The following is a 24,596-nucleotide window of genomic DNA, read 5'->3' on the forward strand; positions in this document are numbered from 1 at the left end:
TTCAGATAGAGCAAATCAGCACCACTGAATGTTTGCTTTATGATTTCCTTAGAAAAGTACTGGCAGACCTTTAACCGTACGGTATTACAGCTCCTAATAACACCAGTGAAACATGAAAAGTGCCTGGAAGTGTTTTACAAACTTTAAACCACATTGGAGGTTACAACTAATTAGTCAGAAACAAAACCAACTAGGAAATATTTCAAAACCAGATGCTTCGATTATTTCCCACTTGTCAGTTTTTCCTACCCCAAAGTTCTAACTTTTAACCTGCCTGAATGGACCAAGTCATGCTCTCCTCCCCTGTTTTCCTATAAAAGTTTCTGTTTAAAAAAAAAAAAACAAAAAGAAAAAGCTCTATTTGGGAACATAAATATGCTCAACTTTTTTTGCCTCACTTAAGAATCCCATCCCAAAAGACTAAAAATGTATAACTGTTTTCCAACAATAGTTGAGAGAAATGGAACCTGCGGGCCTGGGCACAGGGCACCAGAGGATAACAAGGGCATGGTGCAGCCAATGGACATCATGTGGTCGTCTTGGGCTGCTGGGCTGTGAGCTCATACTCTTAGCTCCTCCCCTATCAAAGGAGGCTTTGCAGGCACAGGCCTCAGCACCCCATAGCCAACAGTCACATAAGGGTTCTGGAAACAGGGTCTATTTTTCACAACACTGTATCTCCAGGGCCTAACCGTGCTGGTCAGGGTGCTTAGCAAAAATTTGAGTGGATTATTGAGTCCTACAAGTTTTAATGACTACAAGGCTGCTCACAGTGAAAATGATCATCTTGACAGGCTGCTGAGCCAAGTGTGTGGGGCAAGCTGCTGCAGAAATGACCCATTAATGGAGCCATAAGGGCCATGACAACTTGGCCCCTGGAATTTAAGAAACTTTCTTTTCTGGCTATTCCCACTCCATTATATTCCTTGGCCTCAGTTAGTCAGATTTACATATTGCCCTTAAAAGCAAGACGTCTAGCATCTTGTATTTCATAAATAACTTTCTATGGGTGGGAAGTGGCTAAAATTGGTAGGGGGATTACCTAGGCTAAGGGTCTGTCTCTTGAGGAATGGACCTCAATAATTAATCATAAAGCTTTAGGAGAAAGCTCAGGTTAACGTTTTTCAAATAGGTTGTTTATTTTTAAATAACAGCATCAGGTAAGATTGGGCCATTGAGGTATTATCATCAATTGGGTTATACCAAAGTGTTCAGCTTTCCTATGTTTTGATTTTTTTTTTTTGTTGAAGGTTGCATAATTGTACTTTGTCAGAGTAGAATCAGAATTTGTGATTTCTGATTCACAATATAATTTGCTTACTTCAGGCACTTTGAAAGTTACGAAACATGTTGCAGTCTCATACTCGGTGTTTACAAAATTGTTTTTATCAGAGAAAATGAGCCTGACTCTCCTTCGTGCTGTCTATACTTATGTTCCTTCTCACCCACCCACAAAGACATCTTGGAAGAGCTTAGAATGGGGCACAAAGTTCACCCAGCTTACTCCCCAGTGCCCAATCTTCTCTGTTTCATCTCCTCAACTGGTTTCTCTTTTTCCCAAGATCCAGGGAGACCAATGGTCAAACCCATCCCGGCTGGAATAGAGGCTTGTTAAGGTAAGTCCATCTCAGAAACCTATAAGCCCTGTCTTTCTGGCTGAGTTGCTGTTGTGCCACGCCCAGCTCTGCACCTCCGTAAGGTAAGCGCTGCAGACACCAGGCATTTGTATCACCGGAGAAGTCTATCCACTACTCTCTGGGGAACAAAGGAGGCTCTCCTCGAAGTTGTCACCCTCCAAGGTCCAGGCTCTTTGCTGGCCAAAGCTCCAGCTGGATGGCAATGTGCTAGGCGGCGGGCGACTTACCTCCCAGAGATGCTGCGTGTTCCTCACGGCGCCGGCCTGCACCTTCTCCGGGGGCAGGAGGACGCCCTGGAAGGGCCCAATCCAGGTGCCCTGCTGGATCCTCTGCGCCGCGCAAATGCCGTAGGCTAGGCCGGGCACGGTGCTGGTGCACAGGCACACCTCCCGCGGCAGGTCCCGCAGCCACTCGGGCAGCTCCGGCGGGGGCGCGGCCGCCGCGGCGCTGCTGGTGCCCACGAGCCGGCGCAGCGAGTGCAGCGGCCCATGCATGGGGCACTCACCGTTGCGGTTGTCCGCGCACATGTCGCAACCTGCCGGAGACACGCGGGAGGGAGGGAAGGGAGAGGGTTAACCTGGCCGCTTGGCGGCCCATCCTCGGGTAAATCCCCGAGGCAACAGCATCCCTGCCTGGGTAAGCTACCTGCGAGGGACACGACACCGTGAGAGCGCAGGGGCCACGGGGAGTAGGGGAGAGGTGAACACGAGCCGCTCCCTAGGAATCCTCCTGGTACCGGGTCGAGACTCAGGGCGCCCCAAAAAGCTTCCGAGCTGGGCGCGGATGGCGTCGTTGTCTCCGCGGAACAGACGGCTCTCGGCTTCTGCTCAGGGTCTCTCTCTCTCTCTCTGTCCCCACCACCCCCTTCCCTTCCCTTCTGTCCCTCCTAGTTCCCTCTGACCCTCTCCGCTGTTCCCTCGGGTTCTCTCTCTTTCTGGTGTTTCGCAGTGGGTCTATCATTGTCCCATGAAAAGCCCATCTCTTGCCCAATCTGGTACCTCGGAGAGATTCTACATTGGTCGCCTGGGTGTATTTGGTTTTCCTCTTTTTACAATTACAGAAGAGACTGAAAACTACCAGGGCAGGTGGGCAACCAGTCTGGCTCGGTCGCCACTCCCACTCCTCTGGACCCCCTCCCCCTGCGGCCTCGCGCGAGGGCGGAGCGGGCCTTGGGCCCCGGAGCCCAAGTCCCAGAAGCCAGCCTCCGAGGGCGCACTGGCGCTGACGTCCTTCGAGCACGGGGCAGCGCTCGCTCTGGGCACTCCAGCCAGGTGGGGACGGGTGGAGGAACAGGGGCTCTTCTGGTGGGTTTAGGGGTGACTGTACTTGCGTGGAAGCTCTTCCCGGAAGCCAAAAAGAAAGGAATAGCAAATTTAACGATGAGGGTCATGGGTCTTTAATGATCAGGATAATGGTTCAATGGAGAGGACCCCAACTCCTGCCCTAACGGTTGATCCCCAGGCTAACTGCGATTATCCTGCGTTATAAACAGAGAGCTGCTGTGAAGCCGTCTCTCTCTGACGTTCCCCGGAACAGCCAGCCCTCAAGGGGACCCCCACCCTCCGGGCCAGGCAGCCGTGGACGCCCACTGTCCCTCGACTCACACTTGGCGGGAAGAGGCCAGGCGGCCCCGGGAAGCAGGGCCTGCGGCGACCGCGCTGTCGGATCGCTGCGCCCTCGGGGTTATTAATGGGCCTGGCGGAGCCGCCGTGTCTGCGCCCCAGCCTGCCGGACCTGCCTCAAGGAGGCGGCCTCGGCGCCCGATACGCAACCCGGCCTCCCAGGTCCAGCCTCCCTGGGGATCCGCGGTGCCCCCGGGCCACAGAGCCCTGTGGCACTGGGTATGATCTCGGACGAGCCCCAGCAGGTGGAGGCGGCGAGCGCTGGGCACCAGCGGATGCGCCAGCGCTGGGCAAGGGTGGCCTCGTTGCCTCGGGGCACCTGGGCCAGGGCTTGGTCCCAGCCAGTCCTGGTGGATCACCCAGGGGTACCCTATCCGTGCTGAAACAGCTAAAAGGCCCAAAGAACTTGTGACAAAGTGAGTCATTGAGGACCCTTCGGCGAAGGAACACCTAATCGCAACCTAACATGATGAGTGAAACCTCATATGGCCACTTGCTTCACAGGCAGCTGAAGGTTGCCTATGTGAGTATCCTATCTCAGTGCAGAAGGGCTCCAGCCAGCTGTGCCTTCCCCTCAGTCAGCTACTCGGCCCAAGAGAGCCCAGGGAATGAGGGGACCTTTTGACCCCAGCTTTTTGGAGGTGTCCCCAGGCCTCTCAAGTGAAAAGCAACAACCTGTTTCTGCAGGTAGTAAAGTATTCCTGCCTCAGGACCTCCATTACCCAAAGGCCTCCTCTTCCAGCAACACAAACTAATGTGAAAACTGAGTCAGGCTCTGTTTTGGACCCTATGGCCTATTTGCAAGGTATTCCCACCCGTATCCATACGTCAACCCCTCCAGAACACACACACTTCACAAACCCTCTCAAGCTTCTGATTGTGAAAATAGCTTCAAGACAAAGCAGGAATGAAAAGAAAGACAATAAAAACTCATCATTACCAAGCACCAACTACATGCCAGGACCTATCTTGAACCAAATACCACATCATCTGAATATCATGAATCCCATTTTGCAGATGAGGCAACCGAGGCTTCGAGAGCAATGTAACTTGACCAAGCACCAGAAACTAGAAAGTGGCGAGAAAGATTCACAGTCACGTCTGCCTGACCCCAAAGCCTCTAAACCTGGAGATCCGGGAAGACTAATGAAGCCGGGGGAATTTTATATCCAAACTCATAATTTAATCGATAGAGTTGAAATATTTCACTAAAGTCACTATCTTGGGGCCACAAAAATTACGGTATCATGATCGAATTACAGAGATTTCTCTTTCCCACACTCTTGGGTTTGGGGTTGAAATAAGAGAATGAATTGGAAAGCAAATAGATAATGTCCATAATTTTGAATTTTAGTGCCTAACTTCAGAGATGGCCTTTCAGCACCTTAGCAAAAATAGCTTAAAACAAATGACAATAAGCAAAGGCAAATGCCCATAAAAATAAAAATAAATTACCCCAGGGAGTTGCTTAAGTTTCCTTTTCTGGTTGGCTTAATGAAACAAAGGGTGAGAAGCAAGAGTGTTTGGTATTCACTCCCCTCACAGTCCAGACCAGAGATTCTCTCAACTTCCAACAGCTCCACCACACAGAATATCACACCAACTACATCAGTAATAAAATAGGGAGCAAAAGTAGCGACTTCACCCACCACCCCTGACAGCAAGCACGCTCCCAATATTTGCTATGCATGAAAAAACTATGGCTAGTCCTTTCTTTATGGAGTCCTCCGAAGCTCTCTTCAACTTCCTAAATTTCATTTGTCTCCATGAGGTATTGAAAAAAGTTAATAGTAGCATTTTGCAGAGTGAAAAGCTGAGGCTCTCCCAATATTTAGAAGATCACCTAATGTTAGGTCCACAGCAGAGCAGGCAAGGCCAGGTCACTTTCATTAGTCTACGCAACAAGAGTCTTAATTTATAAACCACTTCATGCTGTATCAAAATATTCTGCCAGAAAAGTTGCCCAGTCACATCAAAGTATATCCTTTATCCTAACGTTATTGTTTTTTAATACCCAAAACCTCCTCTGCTGAAAACATTTGGCTTCTGACTTATGTCTTGGAGTCCCAAAGGAGCTTGAGGATGTTTAAAACAAGTAACTGATTACTTGGGGTTGACAAGTGTGGCGCAAGTAGATGAACATTCTAGCAGAGTATTTTCTAGACAGCGAGCCATAAACACCTACATGAAAAAGTTTGAGGGAGAAGTAGGCTAGATGCCCAAACTACACATAAATATACATATATGTACATATTATATATATAATACATACATTACACACAGCATTCCATGCCAAGCAATATGTAATACGAGTCTATTTGTATTCATAAAGAGGAGTCAAATACTGTTCCTACCTTCTCTTAAAGTCAGGGTAAGTTTTTCTACAAATTATTTTGTACTTATTATTATTATAATTATAATTATTATTCATAAGGGCTTTTCTGTATCTGTGAGAAATATTATGTTCTCCAAGCAGGACACTTTGAAATGCCAATTTAGCCTCAAGGAATATAAGAGATCATGGTCTCTTTTCTATCTTTACTAGATCTGTTAATGCTCTCGTTTACGGGTCCCTAACAAGGGAAGGCGGTATCGTTAAGTTACAGCCTTGCTCACCCACTGACTTGAGAAGGCCAGGCCCAGTGGTGCGCAGAGCACACTTTCACTCTTCGTTCCACATCTTTCTGTATTGTTTGAATGTTTTTACAAGTGCATGTACTACTTCTGTAATTGAAAATGGATCTATTTTTAAGGTAAAAGAGGCGAAGCAGGCTATGGTTCTCTTTTCTGGTATTTTATTTCTCGTTCTAGGAAAGGTGAAATACAAAATGTTTCAGGGCTGGTTTGGTGTCTGGCGAGGCCGACGGGCGGTGTGGGCGCCGGCAGAGCCTGGGCCCGCAGGCAGCACCCTCCGCTGCCCACCGCCTCGCCGCCGCCCTGGCCTGCCCTGCCCCGCCCTCACCCGGCCTCTGCACAGGGAACAAGGAGCCGCGAAGAGCCTGCCTCCCCTCCTGGGCAGCAGGAACCGCCGGGCTATAAATCCTCCGCGGCGGCCGCCGCCGAGGTCGCGGCCCTCAGCCCCGCAGGCCGAGCCCGGCGGGCCGGCGCCCATCGATCCCCTCCCGGGGACGCGGCCCGGGGACGGCCGTCTGCTGGCAGCGCCGCGTGCGCTGTGCGCGCGGGCACCGGCGACAGGGGTCGCGGGGTGGCTGGGGCTGGCCCACGGGGCAGAGGGCAGGCAGGGCGCGCGGCGGGACCTTGCGGCCGCAGAGTTCACGGCCCGGCCCTCCCCGCGCCACGGGCCAGACGGCTGGCGGTGGGCGATGCGCGGGCGGGCGCTCAGGGCCCCGGCTGGAGGCCTCGGCGCGTAGGCTGCGTTTCGAAGGCCTCGCCCCCTTCCTGCCCGCGAAGGGCTTTCTTACGAGAGCAGACGTGGCCGCCGGCGCCCTTTCCCCGGAGCCCCGCCACCCACCCAGCCCTCTCCTTCCACTTGGCCGGAGTCTTCCAGGCTCCCCGAAGGGGTTAGCCCCGCCATCGGGAAGGGGAGCCGATTGTGGTCGCGCCCCCGCCTCCCGCGGAACCTTCTCGAGGATTCTCTCCGTAGGCGAGTTTAAGGCTCCTTACGAATCGCAGACGCGCTGGGCTTTCCCTGCTCGGCTTGGCCCTGGGTCCAAGAGGAAGAGACAAAAGGGGGAGGGAAAGAGGGAGAGGGAGGAAATGTGGATTTTATTTGTCTCCCGACGACTGTATTAATAAATTAAATGGGAGCACCAGTGTGCGAGGGCGAGAGGATATTGCGCGGAGATCCACCCGGCCGGCCCTGCCCCTGCGAGGCCGCCATATACAAGGCGGAGATGATGAATAGGAGGCGCGAGAGGAGATCGAAGCGGGCTTGGGCTGGCTCCACTCTCTCCTACAAAACTATAGGGCAATTAATTGTGGCTTGTCCCCTCATCCTTCATCTCCTGGTGGCACATATCGATGGAGATTACTGCTGATGGACCGTTTTATCACCTTAAATAAACAGTCGCCACCTCTTCTAACCTCAATCTAATATATGGCTCTATGTTCAGTTTCAGGGCGCTAGATAACGAATGATGTAAAATAACTAAATCATGTGTGTTATGGGATGGGGCTGGGCCTGCACACAAAAAGAGAGAAAAGAGAAAAAGAAAAATAGAACAATACAATAGCCCACATTGACGCCGGAGCCTCCCTCCCACCAGGGACCAGGTCTGAAATCTAAGTCGCTTGCTGGCCACTGACAGCGGGGACATTGCGTAGGAGGAGCGCCGCGAGTGTGCCTCGGTGGCAGGAAAGCCTGCTGGTGGGTCACTGGGTTTGGGAGCTTCCCAAACAGGACCTGGGTTTTTCAACCGAGTGGGAAGAGATTAGGGAAAGTCAGAAAATACCCGCTCTCCTTTAACTCTTTCCCTGCGCCCTCGACCGGACAAATCAGTGGTGGGCCCAGATGTCCTTCTCTCCCCCAGTCCCTCTCCCCAAACCCTTGGACAGGGTGGCGCTACCAACTGGAGAGCCTCAGACCCTACTCTTACACCTGTGAACATGCAAGCGCTGTTCCCGGCGCTGAGCCCTGCGCAGCAAGGCTCCCCTAAACCAGGAGGCGACAGAGACCTCCAGCTGGGGAGGTTGCAGAGCGGCCGGACTATCGGCAGAGAGACTCTCGGAGGCCTTAGCTCCCGCCTTCCTACCCAGTATGAGGGAGAAACATTTTCACAAAAAGGTATGAAAAAATAATTGGTTTGGCTGTCTCCTTACAAACACAGATGCCACGTGCGCCCCGTGGCGGTCTCTCGCTACCTTCCAAGAGTGGTGACAGGGTCTCAGAGCAACGCACCACCTCCTAGAGCCCGAGAAGAGGCCACTGAGACGGCGTCTGATGGAATCAATGGCTTCAGGCAACCGAACAGCAAACCAGGGCAGTAATATAAGAGGGGGAAGAAAGGGCCCCATCCCCCATTTACATTACACAACGACCACCGGACTCTGAAGAGATGAAAGAAGAGGCAGCTAAGCGTTCAGAGCTTCAGTGGAAAGTGTTCTTCAGTCATAGAATAAATTGATACCTGGAGTCAGATAACAGGAATATATTGGAAGAACTCACCGGGGCTAGCTTGTATAGTTTCTGCTGTTTTTAAATCTTGTGTGAAAGAGAGCTACAAGACCTCCACTATGCCTTCACTATGGCATTTGCCAGAGATGCCAGTAAAGTTTCAAGGTGAAACTACTGTTACTGATTCACAAGTGTTACTGGGTTGCTGATCCCAGGCAAAAAAAGTTACTCTTCTAAAGGAAACAGGGAAGTAAGAAGGCCCCTTTCTTTGCCTTGTAAGAAAAAGAGAGTTTTGACTCAAGACAAAGTAACAGAATGAAGCAAGGCTGAGTGGTGGCTTCACAAAATTCTTTTAGGGGAAGATGGCAAGACTGAAAGGAACCCGAGGGAAATCTACACATGAGAACTTAATAGATGCTCCCCTTCCTACCTCTCACCCCACCCGCCACCCGCGTACTACCTGCCGGTGGGGAGAAGCTGTGGTTTTCACCCCCTTTCTAGTAACAAACATACCAACTTCTCCTGCCAAGGGAAAAAAGTTTCCCACCCTTCGCATTTCTGATTTGTTTTGAGCTCCTAGCTAGATTAAACTCAATCACTTCTCACTTCATCTTTGTAAAAACACATCCCAAGGCTTAAAATAAGTGCCTAGCTTGCCCAGAGAAGTTCCTGAAAGAATGGGAGACCTCATCTCCCAGCACTACACAGAGCTCTCTCAGCTTTCTATTTTCTTTCTCAATTGCCCATTAATTAGGGAGCAACGTGAAGTGTAACTCTAAGAGAACAATCTGACTTCCTTTCCCTTCGGTCTTTTCCCCTGCACTTTGCACACTGAAGCAGTCCAATGGACTCAAAAGGAGATGCCAGAAGATTAACACAATAGGAATAATTTAAATAAATCATAATTCATTTCTTCCAGCCAGAGGAAAAAATTTACCTAGGCAATAAACTGGTTCAATAGCTATATATTAATTAGGAATCTGTCTCAATTTTTTCTCTGATTAGTCTAGCTTTTTCTCTGGTGAAAATGTATTGAACCTCAAGATTGCGCTGTAAACGGTACAGGGAGCTCAGCACACAGCCAGGACTTTGGGGCGCGCTGCTGGTGTCTTTTCCAGCACTGATTCCATTCAAAGGAGAAAGTGCAAGCTCAGTGAAGCACTCTCAGCCCAAAATGACCATATTCCACTTTGTGGTAAAAAAAGTCTTTTCATTTCTTATTTATTTCACGTGTTTAAAGGACTGCTTTGAAAACACATTCAAGAAATTCAGTAGGAGATAAGTACTTTTTGAAATCCACTGACAATATAATTTTATAAAATTTTCTGAAACTCTGAGATACAAGAGTCTTTTTAACTGCAGAGCAAATTCAAGTTGAAACCCTCATTTTAAACACGTATTTTACACTCAGACTTCAGAAAGGAAAAAAGTAGAGAACTGCCCTTATTGTTAGTAATAATCATCTCCATCAGAACAATTATTTCCAGCCATTAAGAGAAGATTAATACACCTCAATCACTATGCTCATGCCCAGTGTTTTTCATCAAAGTAATGACTTTGAGAGTCCTTAAAATAACTAGAATCTGAAGTTATTTTGCTTTTGCAACGAATTGAGAAGTTCACAGAGTGGTAGACATTTTGCAAGAAGGGAGTTATTCAAGATAGAAATAACAACACATGTTTATGATCATCTTTCCTCATACAGAAGCTAGAGGAAGGAATGAGATGAAGAAAATAGCTGAGTGAGTATTGATCTTTCAAATCCTGTATTGCTTTCAAGCTGACTCTCTTATCCTGCTTTAACGGTCTCTCCAGAGGTCTCTGGAAGTATTTACCCCAACACGTTAGGTGTAAACATATTGCAACTTTTGAAATTACCAAAAAGAAGTGGATATAAAGTAATACACATTCTTGGTCTTCATTTAAAGTTTTGCTTCAAACCTCAAAATGGAACTGTGCTTGTGATAAGCGTTTGAAAATATGAATTTAGGAACTGAAGCTAGAAGAGACCTGATGTTTAATTAGGTGTTTGCTGTTTACTTGGGGACAAGGAGAGTAAGCTTCTTATACTAAATTACCGTTACCCTAGTTTTTAAAAAATAAGTAAGTACGCCAACACGGGTGGCTACCGACTGCGAACGATTGCAGGGTCAAGGGTGCACGGAGAACGCGGGATCCGCAGGGAACGACCCTGCCCTGAAGACGCGATATTTTTCTCACTAAACTTTTCTTTTCTTTTCTTGCTTTTCTAAATAAATAACAGACCTAAGAATAATGCCTGCCCACAGGGAAAAACTGACCCAGTTGTCATCCAAAACTCCGACCCCAGAGAAGCTCGGCCAGCCAGCAGCTCCCTGCCGGTACCCCCGACAACCCCGAGGCCCGAAAATGAGCTGACGCAGTTCACCCAGAGAGAAGGTAGAGAGAAGGAGACACAAGCCCTGGGATCCACTCTCCCTAGAAAGGCTGAGACCCTCAATTGTCCCGCTAAGGCCCGCCTGTCCCCGGCACCCCCCATCGCGCGCGGCCAGTACACGACCGGCGCGGGGCTATCCTGCGGGAGGACCGAGATCTGTATATCCCGGTCCTCGAACAACTCGAGTCCTAAAGACTTGGGGCTGCGAAGCAGAGGATGAGGGGAGAGCGAAGAGGTAACCCTGAGGTGCCACCCGGTCATCCCATCCCTTTTCCTTCCTTCTCTAACGCCGGAAAACTTTTCCGACAGTGGTCTGGGAGGTGCGGGTCCGCGGCCTGGACCAGCCCACCACCCGGTGTCCCCCTCATCAGACCCGCCTCCCCGACGGGCGCCCGCGCTCCACGGCACCAGCGCCCGGGAGAGAACGCGCGGGCTGCGGCTACGTACGGTTGTTGGGGTCGCTGGTGTGCTGGTTGAGCGGGATGATCTCCATGCGCTGCTGCCCGTACAGGTAATAGTCCAGCTCCTCGGCGCTGCAGCGGAAGCGCGGGGCGCCCCGGCCATCTCCGCCGCCGCTGCCGCACTTGGAGGGCCCCGGGCCTGAAGCGACGCTGAGGCACAGGTCCTTGGGGGGCAGCGGCTCCGCGGCGACGGCGGCGGCGGCCAGGGGCGCAAACACCGGCAGCTGCGCGACGGGCAGGGCCGAGAGCCCCGCGAGCGCGGCAGCGGCGGCGGCGGCGGCGGCGGCGGCGCAGGAGGAGGCAGAGGAGGCCGAGGTGGAGGAGGAAGCCGGAGTGGAGGAGGCGGAGGAGAGCGAGGCGGGCCGCGGGCGCAGGCTGTCGGGAGGAGGCTCCGCGCGCTCGGGAGGCGGCGGCGGCGGCGGCGGCTGGAGAGGCTGCGGCGCGCCCAGGGTACCCGCGGCGCCGCCGCCCTTGAGCGGGCCGCCGCCTCCGCCGTGCGGGAAAAGTTGCTGCCAGTGCTGCAGATAGGCTGGGTCCACTTTGAGGAAGGCCGAGCCGCCGGGGTCTCCGGGCTTCAGCATGTCCGACGCCTCAAGCTGATGGCAGAGGGCAGAGAGGAGGGTGCGCGTGAGCCGGGCCAAAGGCCTAGTGCGAGAGGGGCGGGGAGGACGGCCGCCGAGACCCCGGAGCGAGAGCCCGAGCCCTTGGCTCCGCCGGCGACCGCCGGGTTTGGCAGCTCCCTCTTCCAAACTCCGCTGTGGCGCAAAGTTTACTCCGAAGCCGCGGCGCCGCGCGGAGGGAGCTGTGTGCGCGCTGCCTTGCCTTCCAGCCGGGGAGCCCAGCTTCCACCCTGCACTGGTGAAGCCCGGCGAGAGGGTGCTTCTCGCACAACTCAGCTGCAGGACGCCACTCCCGCCCTCGGCCGGCGCCCAGAGCCGACCCGAGCCGGAGTGGCGCAGCGCCCGAGCCGCGTTGGCCTCCGGCGCCAGGAGGCGGGACAGTCTCGCCCCCCGCCCCCAGCCCGGGACCTCCAGCCTCCTATCCCCGGGGCTCAGGACCCTCAGTTCTATATGATGCTCGCCTTACCTGAAAACTCTGAGTCTCCGGCGGGAGCGTGCGTGTATCTCGATGAGCGTGCGGGAGAGTGTGCGTCCCGGGTGCTCTACATGCCCCTGGGCAGCTTAGGAGAGCCCTAGAGATCGGCCCCCCGGAGCCCTCCCCGGCCGCGAACGAGGGATGTGGAGGCCTGCGGAGGGCGCAAAAGCAGTCGGGCCGAGAGCGCGGGAGCGCGGGCTGACCCGGGCGCCGGACGGAGCCGCCGTGGGCTGCTGCGCTCGGCCGCCGCCGCGTCCCGGCTCCTCGGCTCCAAGCTCTGGCAGCCTCCCGGCTGGACACGTGGGTTTTACGACAGCACAAAATACAAGTGTGTGTGTGTGTGTGTGTGTGTAGAGAGAGAGAGAGAGAGACAGAGAGAGAGAGAGAGAGAGAGAGAGATGGGGGGTTGGGGGGAGGCGGGAGGCAGGCCAGAAGAACTAAGAGGAGGGGAGAGGGAAGAAGGAAGTTCTAACTCGGCTATATCCACATACTGCCTGTGCGCCTCTCCTGCACAAATGCCTCCTCCGCCCTCCCACCCCCCACTTTTTTTTGGCGTGACGTCTCTCGCTCGCCTGTTGTCTCTTTCTGACCATGATATATCTTTTCTAGGTGCCGGTTCGCTGCCCTGATCCTGAAAGCAGTGGAAACGCGGAAACCGGAATGCATCTCCGCACGCACTCCTGTGTCCGCATCGGGGCAGGCGCGCTCAGCCCGGCGAGTGGACCAGTTCCTGGGGCGGGTTTGCGCTTTTGCCCGGCTCAGTTTTCCCAGGAGTACTGCTGGGTGCTAGATTAGACTAGCCCGCCACGCAACCTCTAACATAAATTTGGGGGGCGGAGGGTGAGGGAGTCTGGCGGGGAGGGGGAGAGTCAGGGGCGAGGCGGGTTGCGCTCGGGAATGTAATCCTCACTCCGCAGCGGAGGAGGCAGGCTCTGCCGAGCTGGGAGGTGAGACCGAGGGTCTCTAAAGGGCGGCTGGTCCTGGCGGGACTCAAGACTGGCGGTGGGGCTGGGAGGCGGCTGCAATGAAGTCTCACACCGCCCAGCGTGCAGCCCACCCACTCTCAAGTTGTCTTCCTGGGGGGCTCCCTCCTTCTCCTTGTTGGCATGGGAGGCAAGTATCGAGAGCCACGTCTCGTGGTACAACCGCCCCCGGAAACAAGTGAGGCTTGTTTGCCTTTGGCTACCTGGGGCTGTTCTGGGAGGAGTCACACCCTAAAACCTGGCGTCCGAGGTGCAGGGTGGAAGCGCAGTCTCACCCTCACCTTGCCTATTCCGGGCGCCTTGGGCCTCCACCACCCTTCCAGGCGCGATCTCACATCCCGGAATTAGGCGCCCGCGCCCAGCTCTTCCAAGCATTCACAGTGCTGTGGGGAGGGCACGGACAGGGTGGGTGAAATTGATGGGTTCAGGCGCTTTCCTATCGCCGGAGCTTTGTCCACACCTCAAAAAGAAGAAATGACACTTGTCTTTCTCCAAACAAACCAACTTATGTAACACCCGCTACCCTGAACAATTAATAGCCATTCGTTCCTGATTTCTGCTTGTTTCTTTTTGTCTTCCCACCACTAATTTCGTCTGAGTCTGGGAAACGCGCTGTTTAGACTCTCCGGGTCTCACGCAGGATGCCTGGATGCTGGTTGGAGCCACAGAGTTGGACCGAAAATGTTTTGACTGGCGTCGTTGTGACAAGGTCATCAGTCATCCCTGGATAGATTGATAGTACCCAAGTTGAAGGCAAACACCACGAGGGAAAACCCACGGTGCTGAGGACCCCGAGGCTAACCAGGCAGCCTCCGTAGGCTTTGAACAACTCCATCCGGAGGGGAGGATGAAGTTCCAGGCCCGTTTCAGTTAATCTGCTCGCAGAACTGCCAAAGAGTGCCCGTCGGGCTACGGGAGAAGGGGCAAACTCTCTTTCTCACACTCTCCTGGTTCATTGCTGAGAATCGAGGAGTCTGCTCTGTTCTTTGCGAGAGACAGGGAGCACCGAGAATGGAAGCCCCGACGCAGCAGCAGCGGCCCGGCGCCGGCCACTTACAAGCGCTGTGGGACTGGCTGTCCCAAAGAACTCCTCCCCTCACCGCCCCCAAACACACTTGAAAGCCTCGGGATTTTGAGACACTAGTTGCAGCAACCGCTGCGGCGGCCTCATGCCTCCCACACTCGGGGAAGCCAGGGGGTTCCCTTTGTAATAAGATTAGCTGACCGGTTAGTGAGAGCTTTCGACAGGCCAGGCACGGGTAGGCGCTTCAATTACATTTAGTCCGCCCAGCAACCACTAGGAGAAAGCATTGTCCTTAACCCCCATATTACAGATGGGGGCACTGAGGCTCAGAAAGGTTAGGTAGGTTGCCTAAGGTCACGCCGTTAATGAGTGATGGAGACAGATTCAACCTGGGGTCAGCGAGGCACCAAGTGCATTTTCCTGCCCACCTTGGTCAATCCCCCACCCTTTCTTTCCGGACTGACAGCAGGGGGGTGTGGGGGCACCTTGGGGGAGACCTGGCTTCCTCCTCGTGCTTCTGGGACCCAGGGGAGAAGCAGAGACTGTAGAGAGCCTCTCTCTCTCACTGTGACTGTGTGGTGTCTCGGACCTGCCAGATTCGAGGGGCCCCCTCCCCAGAGGCCTAGGGCCTGCGCGGGTGGAGAAGCGATGGGACTCCAGAGCCCAGAGGCCTTAGGGAACTCCCGTGAAGGAGGTGGGCGAAAGTTAGAGGGGGCGCTCAGGGGGCAGGGGAGTCCAGGAGCTCAGGAAAGGTCTCAAGGGGAGTGTAGCAGGAGTCCGAGCATCCCCAGCAGGCCCACCATGCCGGGCAGGGCCCCTGCTCCGACCTTGACCTCCAGGAGGGAATTGGCTGGGCCAGAGGTCAGCGCATCCCCTCCCCCGCCCCCTCCATCGCCCCTCGCCCCCCGCCAGGGGCGCACCACCCCGAGCTGCCCAGGCCAGACGGCCGGCTGCCCCAGGCGCTGCCTTCGTTGCGGAGGCTGCTGCCCGCTCCCCGAGCTGTTCCTGGGCCCGCTGGGCCAGGGCCACCCTGGCAAGTCTCGGGGGGGGGGGGGGGGTTAGAAGGCGAGCTTATTGACCATAAGACATGAACCCCCGAAATCCGCTCCCTTCCTCTTCATTATTTAGAGGAAGACCGCGGAAACAAATCACTTCTACCACTTAAAGAAGCGAGGAAACCTTTATAAGAATCCATCGCTCCCAAATCGATGGGTGAATATTTGCTGGGAATTTGTTCCAGAGGAATAAATAAGGAGCGTGAGTGTATTAAATGCAAACGGGGGGACACGGTGGTGTTTTTCTTCATTGATTAATGACCTCTAAAATAAAACAAGTGGGAAGAGGAGCCGGGATCGATAAATTAACTACCCAAATTCATCATTTTCTCGAGCAATTTTTCCCCCCCGAAAATTATCCTTAGGAAGCCCATTGTACCCTTAGCTGGGAGGAAGGAAGGCAGTGGGAGGACAGAGCAGGGAGGGGGTGGCAGGAAGGGGCAGGAAAGGAAGAAGAGGACTGTGTCCTGGAGACCTTCTATCTGATTTCGTTTGACATACAATCTTAAAGTTTGCCTTTCGTATTAATTATTTTTTTCCTGATGCAGGAAGGGAACAAATGGTCGGTTGCCTTTGACAGGACTCCAATAAAGGATTCAGCAGCTCTCCTCTCTGCCCTCGGCACTCCTGCTTCTAGGTTTAAGGTCATGGGTGGCTGAGTTAATAATTCATTAATATAGACATTTATTCAGAAGGGTTCTCCGAGATCCACTCTCCAGGCCTCCTCCCAGAGATTTATTTTCCTGGAAAATGGATGGGGGTTGGGGGAGTGTCGGGCTGCAGGTGAAAGGAGGAGAGAAGGAGAAAAAGGAAAATGAAGAGAGAGGCTGGACACAGCTAGGAGGAATCTTTGTTTAGCCAGGTTAGTGGACAGGTCACTCTAGCCTGCTGTCAAAAACTTGATTGAAAATCTGGCATCCAGACAGCACAGGGACACTGGCCTCCGGTAGTTCTTTCTCCTCCTTCTACATCGGTTCATTCACTTTTAAGCTCCATTTCTCTGTGCTTTAGGATCGGGAAAGAGCCAGCTAACTGAGGACCTTGGAATGCAGGCAAAAAGGGCAAATCTCTGGAAAGAGACTACCCCATAGCCGAGAAGTTCCCAAAGGAGGAGCTTTGCAACTTGCCAGACCTGGAATCTAAAAGAAGCTCCACTCCCAAGGGTATCGGCAGCTTCTGGTGGACACTCTACTGGCTCTGAAAGGGCCCACGGGGGCATTAAACAAACAAAACCCCGAAGTCCGGATCCTCATGAAATCCAAGTTGTAGGGGGTGGAGACAAAAAGTAAACAACAAACAAGTCCCTGTCAGATGGTAGTAAGTACTCTGGAGAGCAAGAAAGAACAGATAAAAGGGAAAGGGTACAGCAGGTGGAGGGTGCTATGCAGTGGTCAGGGAAGGCTGCTCCTATCAGGTGGAATTTGAAGACTCTTAAAGCAAGAGGATGCTGGTTTCATGCCTAGAGTGGGGCATTCTCTGCTCTAACCTATAGCCCAGGGGCCTCCCCTGAAGAGCCCCCAAGGCCCAGGGAGAGATTCTGCTTTGCTCCTACCTGTGCCCACCTGGTTCCCACGAGGTGTTGTGAGCTTCTGGATGTCCTCTCAAATCCCTCTGTTCCCTGTTTACATCAGCTGAACTCACCTCTCTTGCTGGCAACTTAGAGCCTTACACAGTGACCTACCCCAAACTCTCTGGGCCTCAGTTTCTTCAATGGTCAAATGAAAAGATGAGACTAATGTGGCTTTCTATCCTAAGCTTTTTATGAAGCAGCTACCAAATTCTGACCTCCCTTTCTACCACCCATTTTATGTCCCACCTCTTGGATGCCTTGAGTCTGAGGTATGCGGTGCGTAACATGTATTGAGAAACCAAAACAAGAAAACCTGCACCATTTGTTTTAATCACTGCCATCTTCCCATTGATCCCTTTGCATCTTCACTCTTTGTCCTTACTCAGTGATAGAAAACAGTGCCAGCTCCCATCGGAAAGGAAGGGTGTGAGGAGAAAGACACACGAAGTGGGAGGCCCTGAAAAGCTTAGGGCGCAGAAGTCAGCTCTTTCCTCAGATGATGCAGCCTGAGTCTCCCCTTTCTTCTGAGGCCATGGCAGTTTATACTTGTCGTCTCCTCGGCTTTCCTCCTGTCACAGCAGTACTGAGAAGGGAAGCTCCTCACTACGCCAGGTCAAAGACGGCCTCTGGGGCCGAGAGACCATGCTCAGCCTATTTCTGACCACTCTCTTTCATCCTCTGCCAGGATCACCGCAGACAGCACCTGTTCACTACACTTGAAATGCAGCCGAACCCTCCAGCTCCTTTCAGCCTGGTCACCCAACAGCTGTCACTCAAACAATGCCTCTCAGCCACCCCAGGCCTGATTTGGATTTGACCTACTGACCTCGAGGTGAAAGGCTCTACAGTCCATTACCAATCCCTGGGGCCAGTTCATTCTCCCAGAAAAGCCTCTAAATATATCCTTTCCATTTGCAGGGAAATCAGCTATTAGTATTTCAAAGGCCTCATGAGTTTAAAACATATCAGGGAAGTTCAGTCACATAAAGATTAAATGAATAGCCATTGAGTAAAAAACAGCTGCTCTTTTTTTTTTTTTAAGTCTTGACAAGTAAGGAGAAAAAATAATTAGACAAGGAGAACTTTCCCTTCAAAAACTCAGGTATTCCTTTCACTATCTCCTTCCTATTCACCCCTTCCCCAGAAATGTACTCTTCCATTTTTCCAGGAGTCTGTAAGAATACACAAGCCCAGTCGATGTTACCTACAAATTAACAGCTATACATAACATCTAATGAGCACCTACCATGTGCAAGAGACCATAAGGAGCTTTGGGACAGTCTCCTTTGAAGTTCTTCTAGCAAATGCTACCTGGTTCTAACACAGTCTGCACTTGGTCACCAGATTGTGGCCCAAATTAGTTGAAGCCTGTAGGCCTCGAGTTATAGTCGGGATGAGGCAAGCATATTGCGGTGCCTGTGTTTGAAGCTGGGAACATATGCTATGGTTGATTCACTTTCTGAGGGTTGGTGGTTCCTAGTTCATGGTGGGTTCCCCCAAGTGCCCGGCAACAGTCTCTAGAGTCAGGAAGGCTTCCAGTTAACTCCATAAATGACGGGCCCCTGAGGCCTTCCTTCCAGGGCATCCTGAGGAAACAGGACCCCCGGTCTCACAGGGGCTCTTAAACACACTGTGGGAACCCTAGGAAGCCTGTCCGCCCCTTCATCATACACTCTCCTGGCTTACCCAAGCCAAGCTTACCCTAGATTGGGTAATGCCATTTCCTACCTTTGGATGGTACAAGCTATGATTCTCTGACCTACTCTTTTTAAACTGTAAAGAACTATGTAAAAAGAAAAAATATATATCTATAAAATATATTAAAAATATATATATATATATGAAATAAGCCTGAGAGGAGTTTAAAAGACTAGTAATTCAGATCCTTCTGAAGTAAAAACCATGTAGGAAAATGTTTTAGAATAGGCAGATACACTTCCCAAGGATTCTTACAGACTAATCACGGTTAATCCCCCTTCAAAAGAAAAAAAATGAAACTACAGAAAAATGACAAGACTCTTGAGACTCAAGGAAAAAAATCATTTTTTCATTGACAAGACTGTAAGATTCTTATACAGAACTAAAAAAAGACTATGCATGATCATACAATAATACACTCTTACTCCACTTTTACAATACAGTAATTGACAAGTGACACTGGAACATTGATTGGAAAATTAACATTTTTAAAATTCAGTAAGTAAAAATTTGACTTTTAGAATTATTAAGTTTGACCATGTTTTGGGCATTTCCTTTTTGTCTGTCTACGTTGGCAAGCATTTTCAATCGAAACATATGTTTGGGTAGACAAGTATTTTATTTGGCAGCCACCTCATAGTTTAAGTATAGATTTCAAAATCAAATGTTTGCTCCATAAGCAAATGTTGTCAAACAGAAGCATTTCTCACAATTATTTCCTCAAAACAAATGTTTGTCTTGGAGCCAGCAGAGAAGGCCAACCATTGTAGTAAACTTCTTCAATAAATCCATCACTACTATTCTGAAACCTTTAGGACTTTCCGTTAGTCACAATCTCTTACAGATTTTCTTGTGCTGCTTTACAAGGCTAGCACCAAAAGTGCTTTTCAAGATGAGTACAAGCATTTCAAAATGATATTTTCTTGGCAAAAAGTGGATTGGAAGTACACACATGTTTAGCACTGTTTCCTTTCATTTGTGTAGATGCCATTTTACTTGTGATATGATTATGGGCACTATTTGTCTTCTCGTTTCCAGATACAGAGTTGTGAAGGTGGGTGCTTTGGGGTTCTCAGCTCCCTTCTCCCTGACAAAAAGGAGAGAGGATCAAGTTGATGTGAGTATTTGAGTGACTGTATGTGTATGTGAAGATAGAGGACAACTGTGATTTGTCCCCAAAGTCTGAGAAGGGTGTTAAGAAGAATCAGGGATGATGTAGTCTGGCTTTATTACTGAGGTCTCTTTCAACTGCAGGTGGCAGAAATTAAACAGGTAACAGCTTTTTTTTTTTTTTTGTAAAGGCTTCGATAATATCCATATGAAAAACCAGGTTATGAAGTTTCCGGTATAGACGGATTCAGGGGTTCAAACAACATCATGAAGTCTGTCTTTCTCTTCATCTCTACTTTCTGCCTTTCTCTGTTCTGACTTTAATCTCAAGCAAAATATGCAGTGTGGTTGCCCCCAGCAGCTCCAAGCATACCTTATTCTTTTAGATAAAAATCTCAGGGGAAATGATCACATGTTTCCCAATTGTTCCAGCAAAAGTTCTGGAGTTGAGTCTCAGTATGCTAATTTGAGTTACCCAGCTATCCCTGAACTAATAGTTGCAACCAAGGAAAGGGAGTATGTTGACTGGCCAGGCCCAGCCCTGAGCCCTAACCAAACCAGAGACTGAGCTTGGGACAGGCACAGTTTTCCAAAGGAAAACCAGGGTGCCTTTACCAGAAGAGTGAGAATGAATGCTGAACAAGTAAAGGCAGACATCCCCTCCCTACGAAGCTTTTGCCTATGGGTCCCTTTTTATAGGGAACATTGCCATTGACAAGCCCAGGCTGGTTATAGCAAATGTTTATTCATGTCTTGGATAATGGGCAGCAGTACTTGGCCTTCCCTCCTGAAACCACCATCAGTGTCTCCTAGGAGCAGAGCCTTAACTAACAATTTTGGCTTCTAGAGAAAGTTGTCCTGTGGCACACACCAATAGTTAGCTGGCCCAGCTCTCATTTGCATCCCTCTTTTCCCTACTCACTTTCTAGGGTTGATTTAGAAGCAGCCAATGAAATATAAGCAGAAGTCCTTGGGTGAAAAATTTTAAGAAGAGAGGGCTTCAGCTGCCATGCCCTTTCGACTTTTGAGTTTTATCCTTTGCCCTTTCCCATTTCTTCCATACTGAGCACAAACACCATGAGTAGGGAAGTCATCTCGCAATGCTGAGGAAGGAAGCTACAGGCTGAAGAGGGAAGAGCCAGAATGTAGAAGGAGCCCAGGTCCCTGGGAATCACTGAGCTGCAATCCTAGCCTTGGATTCTCTATCCCCAAATTTCTTGTTAAGCAAGACAAATACACTCTTTGCTCACAGCTGTGCAATCTTAACTAATACACAAACCTCCAAATGATCTATGTATTCATGATGTGGTTTACAGAAGGGTTTTATTAATTAGACACACCACCTCTCTATTTTTATTAATTATTCTTTCTAACTAGGTGCTAATCTCATGGTTTTTATTCTTTAGGGAGACATACACTGTCAAAATAGGCAGTACAGTTAGACAGACAGTATAGTTAGTAGCTATAACTCTTAAGTCAGAGCATTTGGGTTTAAACCTAGCTCCAACACTTAAATTAGTAATTATGTGACTTTTGATACGTTGCTTAACATTTCTGTATGTTAATACAGAAGGACCCAAGGACGTCATCTATAAATCCCTAGTGTTATGAGTATTCAATGTGTTAGTCTTGGAAAAATATTTAGAACATAGAAAGCCTTCTAAATATGTTACATCTCATTACGTACATTGCCTTTTAAAAAAGTTAATTTTTTAAAAAAGTTATTTAAGATTTTATGTCTCTTACTGTTTGATATCCTAGAGGTAACTCCAGTTAACACATATGACTCAGCAATGAACACACGGCATGTAGACCCAGATGGTTAATTGTTCCAGTCCCTTTTCTTCTTATTGTCCCCTCCCACTTCCAAAATTATACCACCACCAGTTTCCTTATTCAATTCTGGCTGAAAAACCAATGTTGATTATATTTTTCTCTTTAAATGCTTATGAATCACAATCCTATCCATATATAGACTGTGTCGTCAGGAAAGTCATTGTGCAATCTTCATGTTCCCCTTGACCATAAACCTCACCGTTTCTCTTGCAACTTGATTCCAGTCACTTTCAAGATATGTCTGGGCTGATCTCTTAAATGCACATTTACTTGCTTTGGCTAAATATATTTTCTCTTTGACTGTAAGAAAAAGCTGGATATGAAATCAATAATTATGATTAAGAACACATATATTTCACACAAAAAGAAATGCCTCAGGAGAAATATATGCCATTTAGAGTCCATAAGAAGTAGGCTAAGTAGCAGGTCACTGTCTTGATCATTAGGAAACTTATCTTGGAGTTAATTGGTTAACTAAACACACACTCACCCCCAACGCAAGCACATGCTGTTTGCCAGGAAAAGGACTGGGTTTCAGGATAAAGATAAATACTTTCAGCTAAAATTTATTGAGCATAGCCTGGGTGCCAAGTCATGGATTAAGTGCTTTTTATATATTATTTCATGTAATATTCACTTTGATATGAGTTATCTTTGAAGGGAAACATTTAAGTGTTTTCCTTTACAGCTAAAGAGAGCATCTCTAAATAATATAAAATTTCACCTGTTTTTGAATTTTATGAATATAATCATACTGAATGCTTTCTTTAGAATCTTGCTTCTTTTGCTCAAAATTGTATTTGTAAGGTTTATCCATATTGTATTGACTCAGCTCATCATTTTTAATGTTATGGATTGTAAGAATATATCATAATGTATCCGTTTCACTGCTGAAGGACATTTGAATTGTTTTCATTATTTGGTTATAATGAAAAATGCTGCTATGAACATTCCTGAATCTGTATCCTGTTACATGTATGCATGAGGTTCTGTATGGTATAAACTTATGAATGGACTTGCTGGATAACAAGTTTGTATATCTTAAACTTTCCTAGAAGGTGTCAAACTGTTTCCAAAATAGTTGCATTAATTTGTACTCCCACAAGCAGTGGAAAGAGTTCTTGCTATACCATACTTTGTTAACACATGGAATTGTTAGTTTTTAAAATTTTTGCCTATCTGGTGGCAAATTTTGATATTTTGATGTTAATTTGAATTTCCCTGATTACTAATGAGTTGAGCACCACTTCATATGCTGGTTGGCTATTTAGATTTTCTTGGGTGCCGGCCTGTGGCCGAGTGGTTAAGTTCGTGTGCTCCGCTGCGGTGGCCCAGGGTTTCACCGCTTCAGGTCCTGGGCGCAGACATGGCACCGCTCCTCAGGCCACGTTGAGGCGGTGTCCCACATGCCACAACTAGAATGACCTGCAACTAAGATATACAACTATGTACTGGGGGGGATTTGGGGAGATAAAGCAGAAAAAAAAAATTGGCAACAGTTGTTAGCACAGGCGCCAACCGTTAAAAAAAAAATAGATTTTCTCTTTTGTGTGATGCCTATTAGTGACTTTTGCATGATTTTATTTTGGGTTATCTGTTTTTTAGATCTTGACTTGCAGGGCTTTTTTTTCTTCTCACATAGTCTATTTACCAGTCTGTAATTATACATATTGGAAATATCTTCTCCCCTTCTGTGACTTATATTTTCACTGTCTTTTGGGGGTCTTTTCTTTTTTTTTTTTTTTGAGGAAGATTGGCCCTGAGCTAACATCTGTGCCCATCTTCCTGCATTTTATATGTGGAACGCCTGCCACAGCATGACTTGATAAGCAGTGCCATGTCCTCACGCAGGATCTGAACCGGCGAACCCCAGGCCACCAAAGCAGAACCTGCTGGGCCACCGGGCTAGCTCCTTATGGGGTCTTATTTTAATACAAAATTTTAATCATTTTTGTATGATCTATGCTTAATACTTCATTAAGAAATCTTTCCCTATCCTAAAGTCATGAATATATTATTCTATGTATTCCTTTCTAAAAACTTTATTGGACTTTCATTTCCAGCCACGATGGAATAACAGGGACTAGATTTACCCTCCTAACTAAAACAACTAAGAAACCAAACAAAATATATAAAACAATAGTCGTCAAGACATTGACCATCAGGCAATGAAAGATAGTGACCCCTGAGAGATGGAAAGTGAATGAGATGAGCTCTACAATTGCCTCAAACGAGGAAACTAGGTGACCAGCAGACTCCCTGATCTGAGGAGACGGAGCCAAGATTTGGGGGAGCCCATGGCAGCTACAGTTTGCAGAACAGAGGACTCAGGAGAGAGCTACATAGAGAAAGAACTCCAGGGATCTGCAGAGAGACATCTAGAGTGTTCAGCAGAGTGCTGATCAGTGTATGTGTGAGTCACCCATTTCCCCTCCCCTGAGGAAATCAATGATTCTGGTTTCTTAAATATCCTTCCAGAGACATTCTCTGAATATATATTTCCCTCAAACGTTAGATGATACACACTGCTCTGCACCTTAGTTCGTTTAAATTAAAAATGTAGCTTAGAGATTGTTCCATATCTACTAAAAAAAAAGAGGAGCTTTCTCAACCTTTTTTATAACTTTATGATTTAATCATTAATTTAAACAGTTCTCTATTGATGGCCATTTAGATTGCTTCAAATCTTTGTTATGATACATAATGGTGCAATTTGGCACACATATCCTTTGTATATTCTGATGAACGTTTAGTGGTGTGCGGAGGCAGGCTCATATGGGCTTTCAAGAGCCATTTGTTAAAATTTCGGGAACTTTGAAAGCTGATTGATTTTAGAAGAATAGCTTGAAATTAACCATGGTGGAAGTATTTACACCATTAAAATTGGCAAAGTCTACAAATAAAAGGCCCCCATTCCCCTAATTTTTTGGGAGAGCTGGTTGTTAGTATGTATAGCTTCCACTGAACACATTCCCAGTAGTGGAATTGCTGGTTCAAAGGGTGTGTCACACTTGT

At 49.1% G+C, this 24,596-nt stretch overlaps 2 protein-coding genes across 4 annotated transcripts in view; one reads left to right on the forward strand and one right to left on the reverse strand.

Moving 5' to 3' along the window:
• Window positions 1-12,581, reverse strand: part of PRDM6 (PR/SET domain 6) — a 124,800-nt gene extending 112,219 nt beyond the window's left edge. For 2 of the 3 annotated variants that reach the window (XM_070569413.1, XM_070569414.1), the window contains exons 1-2: window positions 11,197-11,791; window positions 1,865-2,172 (exon numbers count right to left, since the gene is read on the reverse strand). In XM_070569413.1, the coding sequence (XP_070425514.1) occupies window positions 1,865-2,172; window positions 11,197-11,791 (903 nt within the window). Of the gene's footprint in view, window positions 1-1,864; window positions 2,173-11,196; window positions 11,807-12,296 lie in introns of those variants that run through there. The other variant, XM_070569412.1, reaches the window with a different exon arrangement.
• LOC139075212 (uncharacterized) lies at window positions 7,826-15,980 on the forward strand. The gene is made up of 5 exons (XM_070569998.1): window positions 7,826-8,003; window positions 10,638-10,907; window positions 11,059-11,260; window positions 11,356-12,605; window positions 12,915-15,980. Exons 1-4 carry the CDS (start codon window positions 7,826-7,828, stop codon window positions 12,404-12,406), a joined length of 1,701 nt encoding a protein of 566 aa, XP_070426099.1. The 3' UTR covers window positions 12,407-12,605; window positions 12,915-15,980.
• The last annotated feature ends 8,616 nt before the right edge of the window (window positions 15,981-24,596 follow it).

This window comes from Equus przewalskii, chromosome 13 (genome assembly GCF_037783145.1).
Source record: "Equus przewalskii isolate Varuska chromosome 13, EquPr2, whole genome shotgun sequence".
Lineage (NCBI taxonomy): Eukaryota > Metazoa > Chordata > Mammalia > Perissodactyla > Equidae > Equus > Equus przewalskii.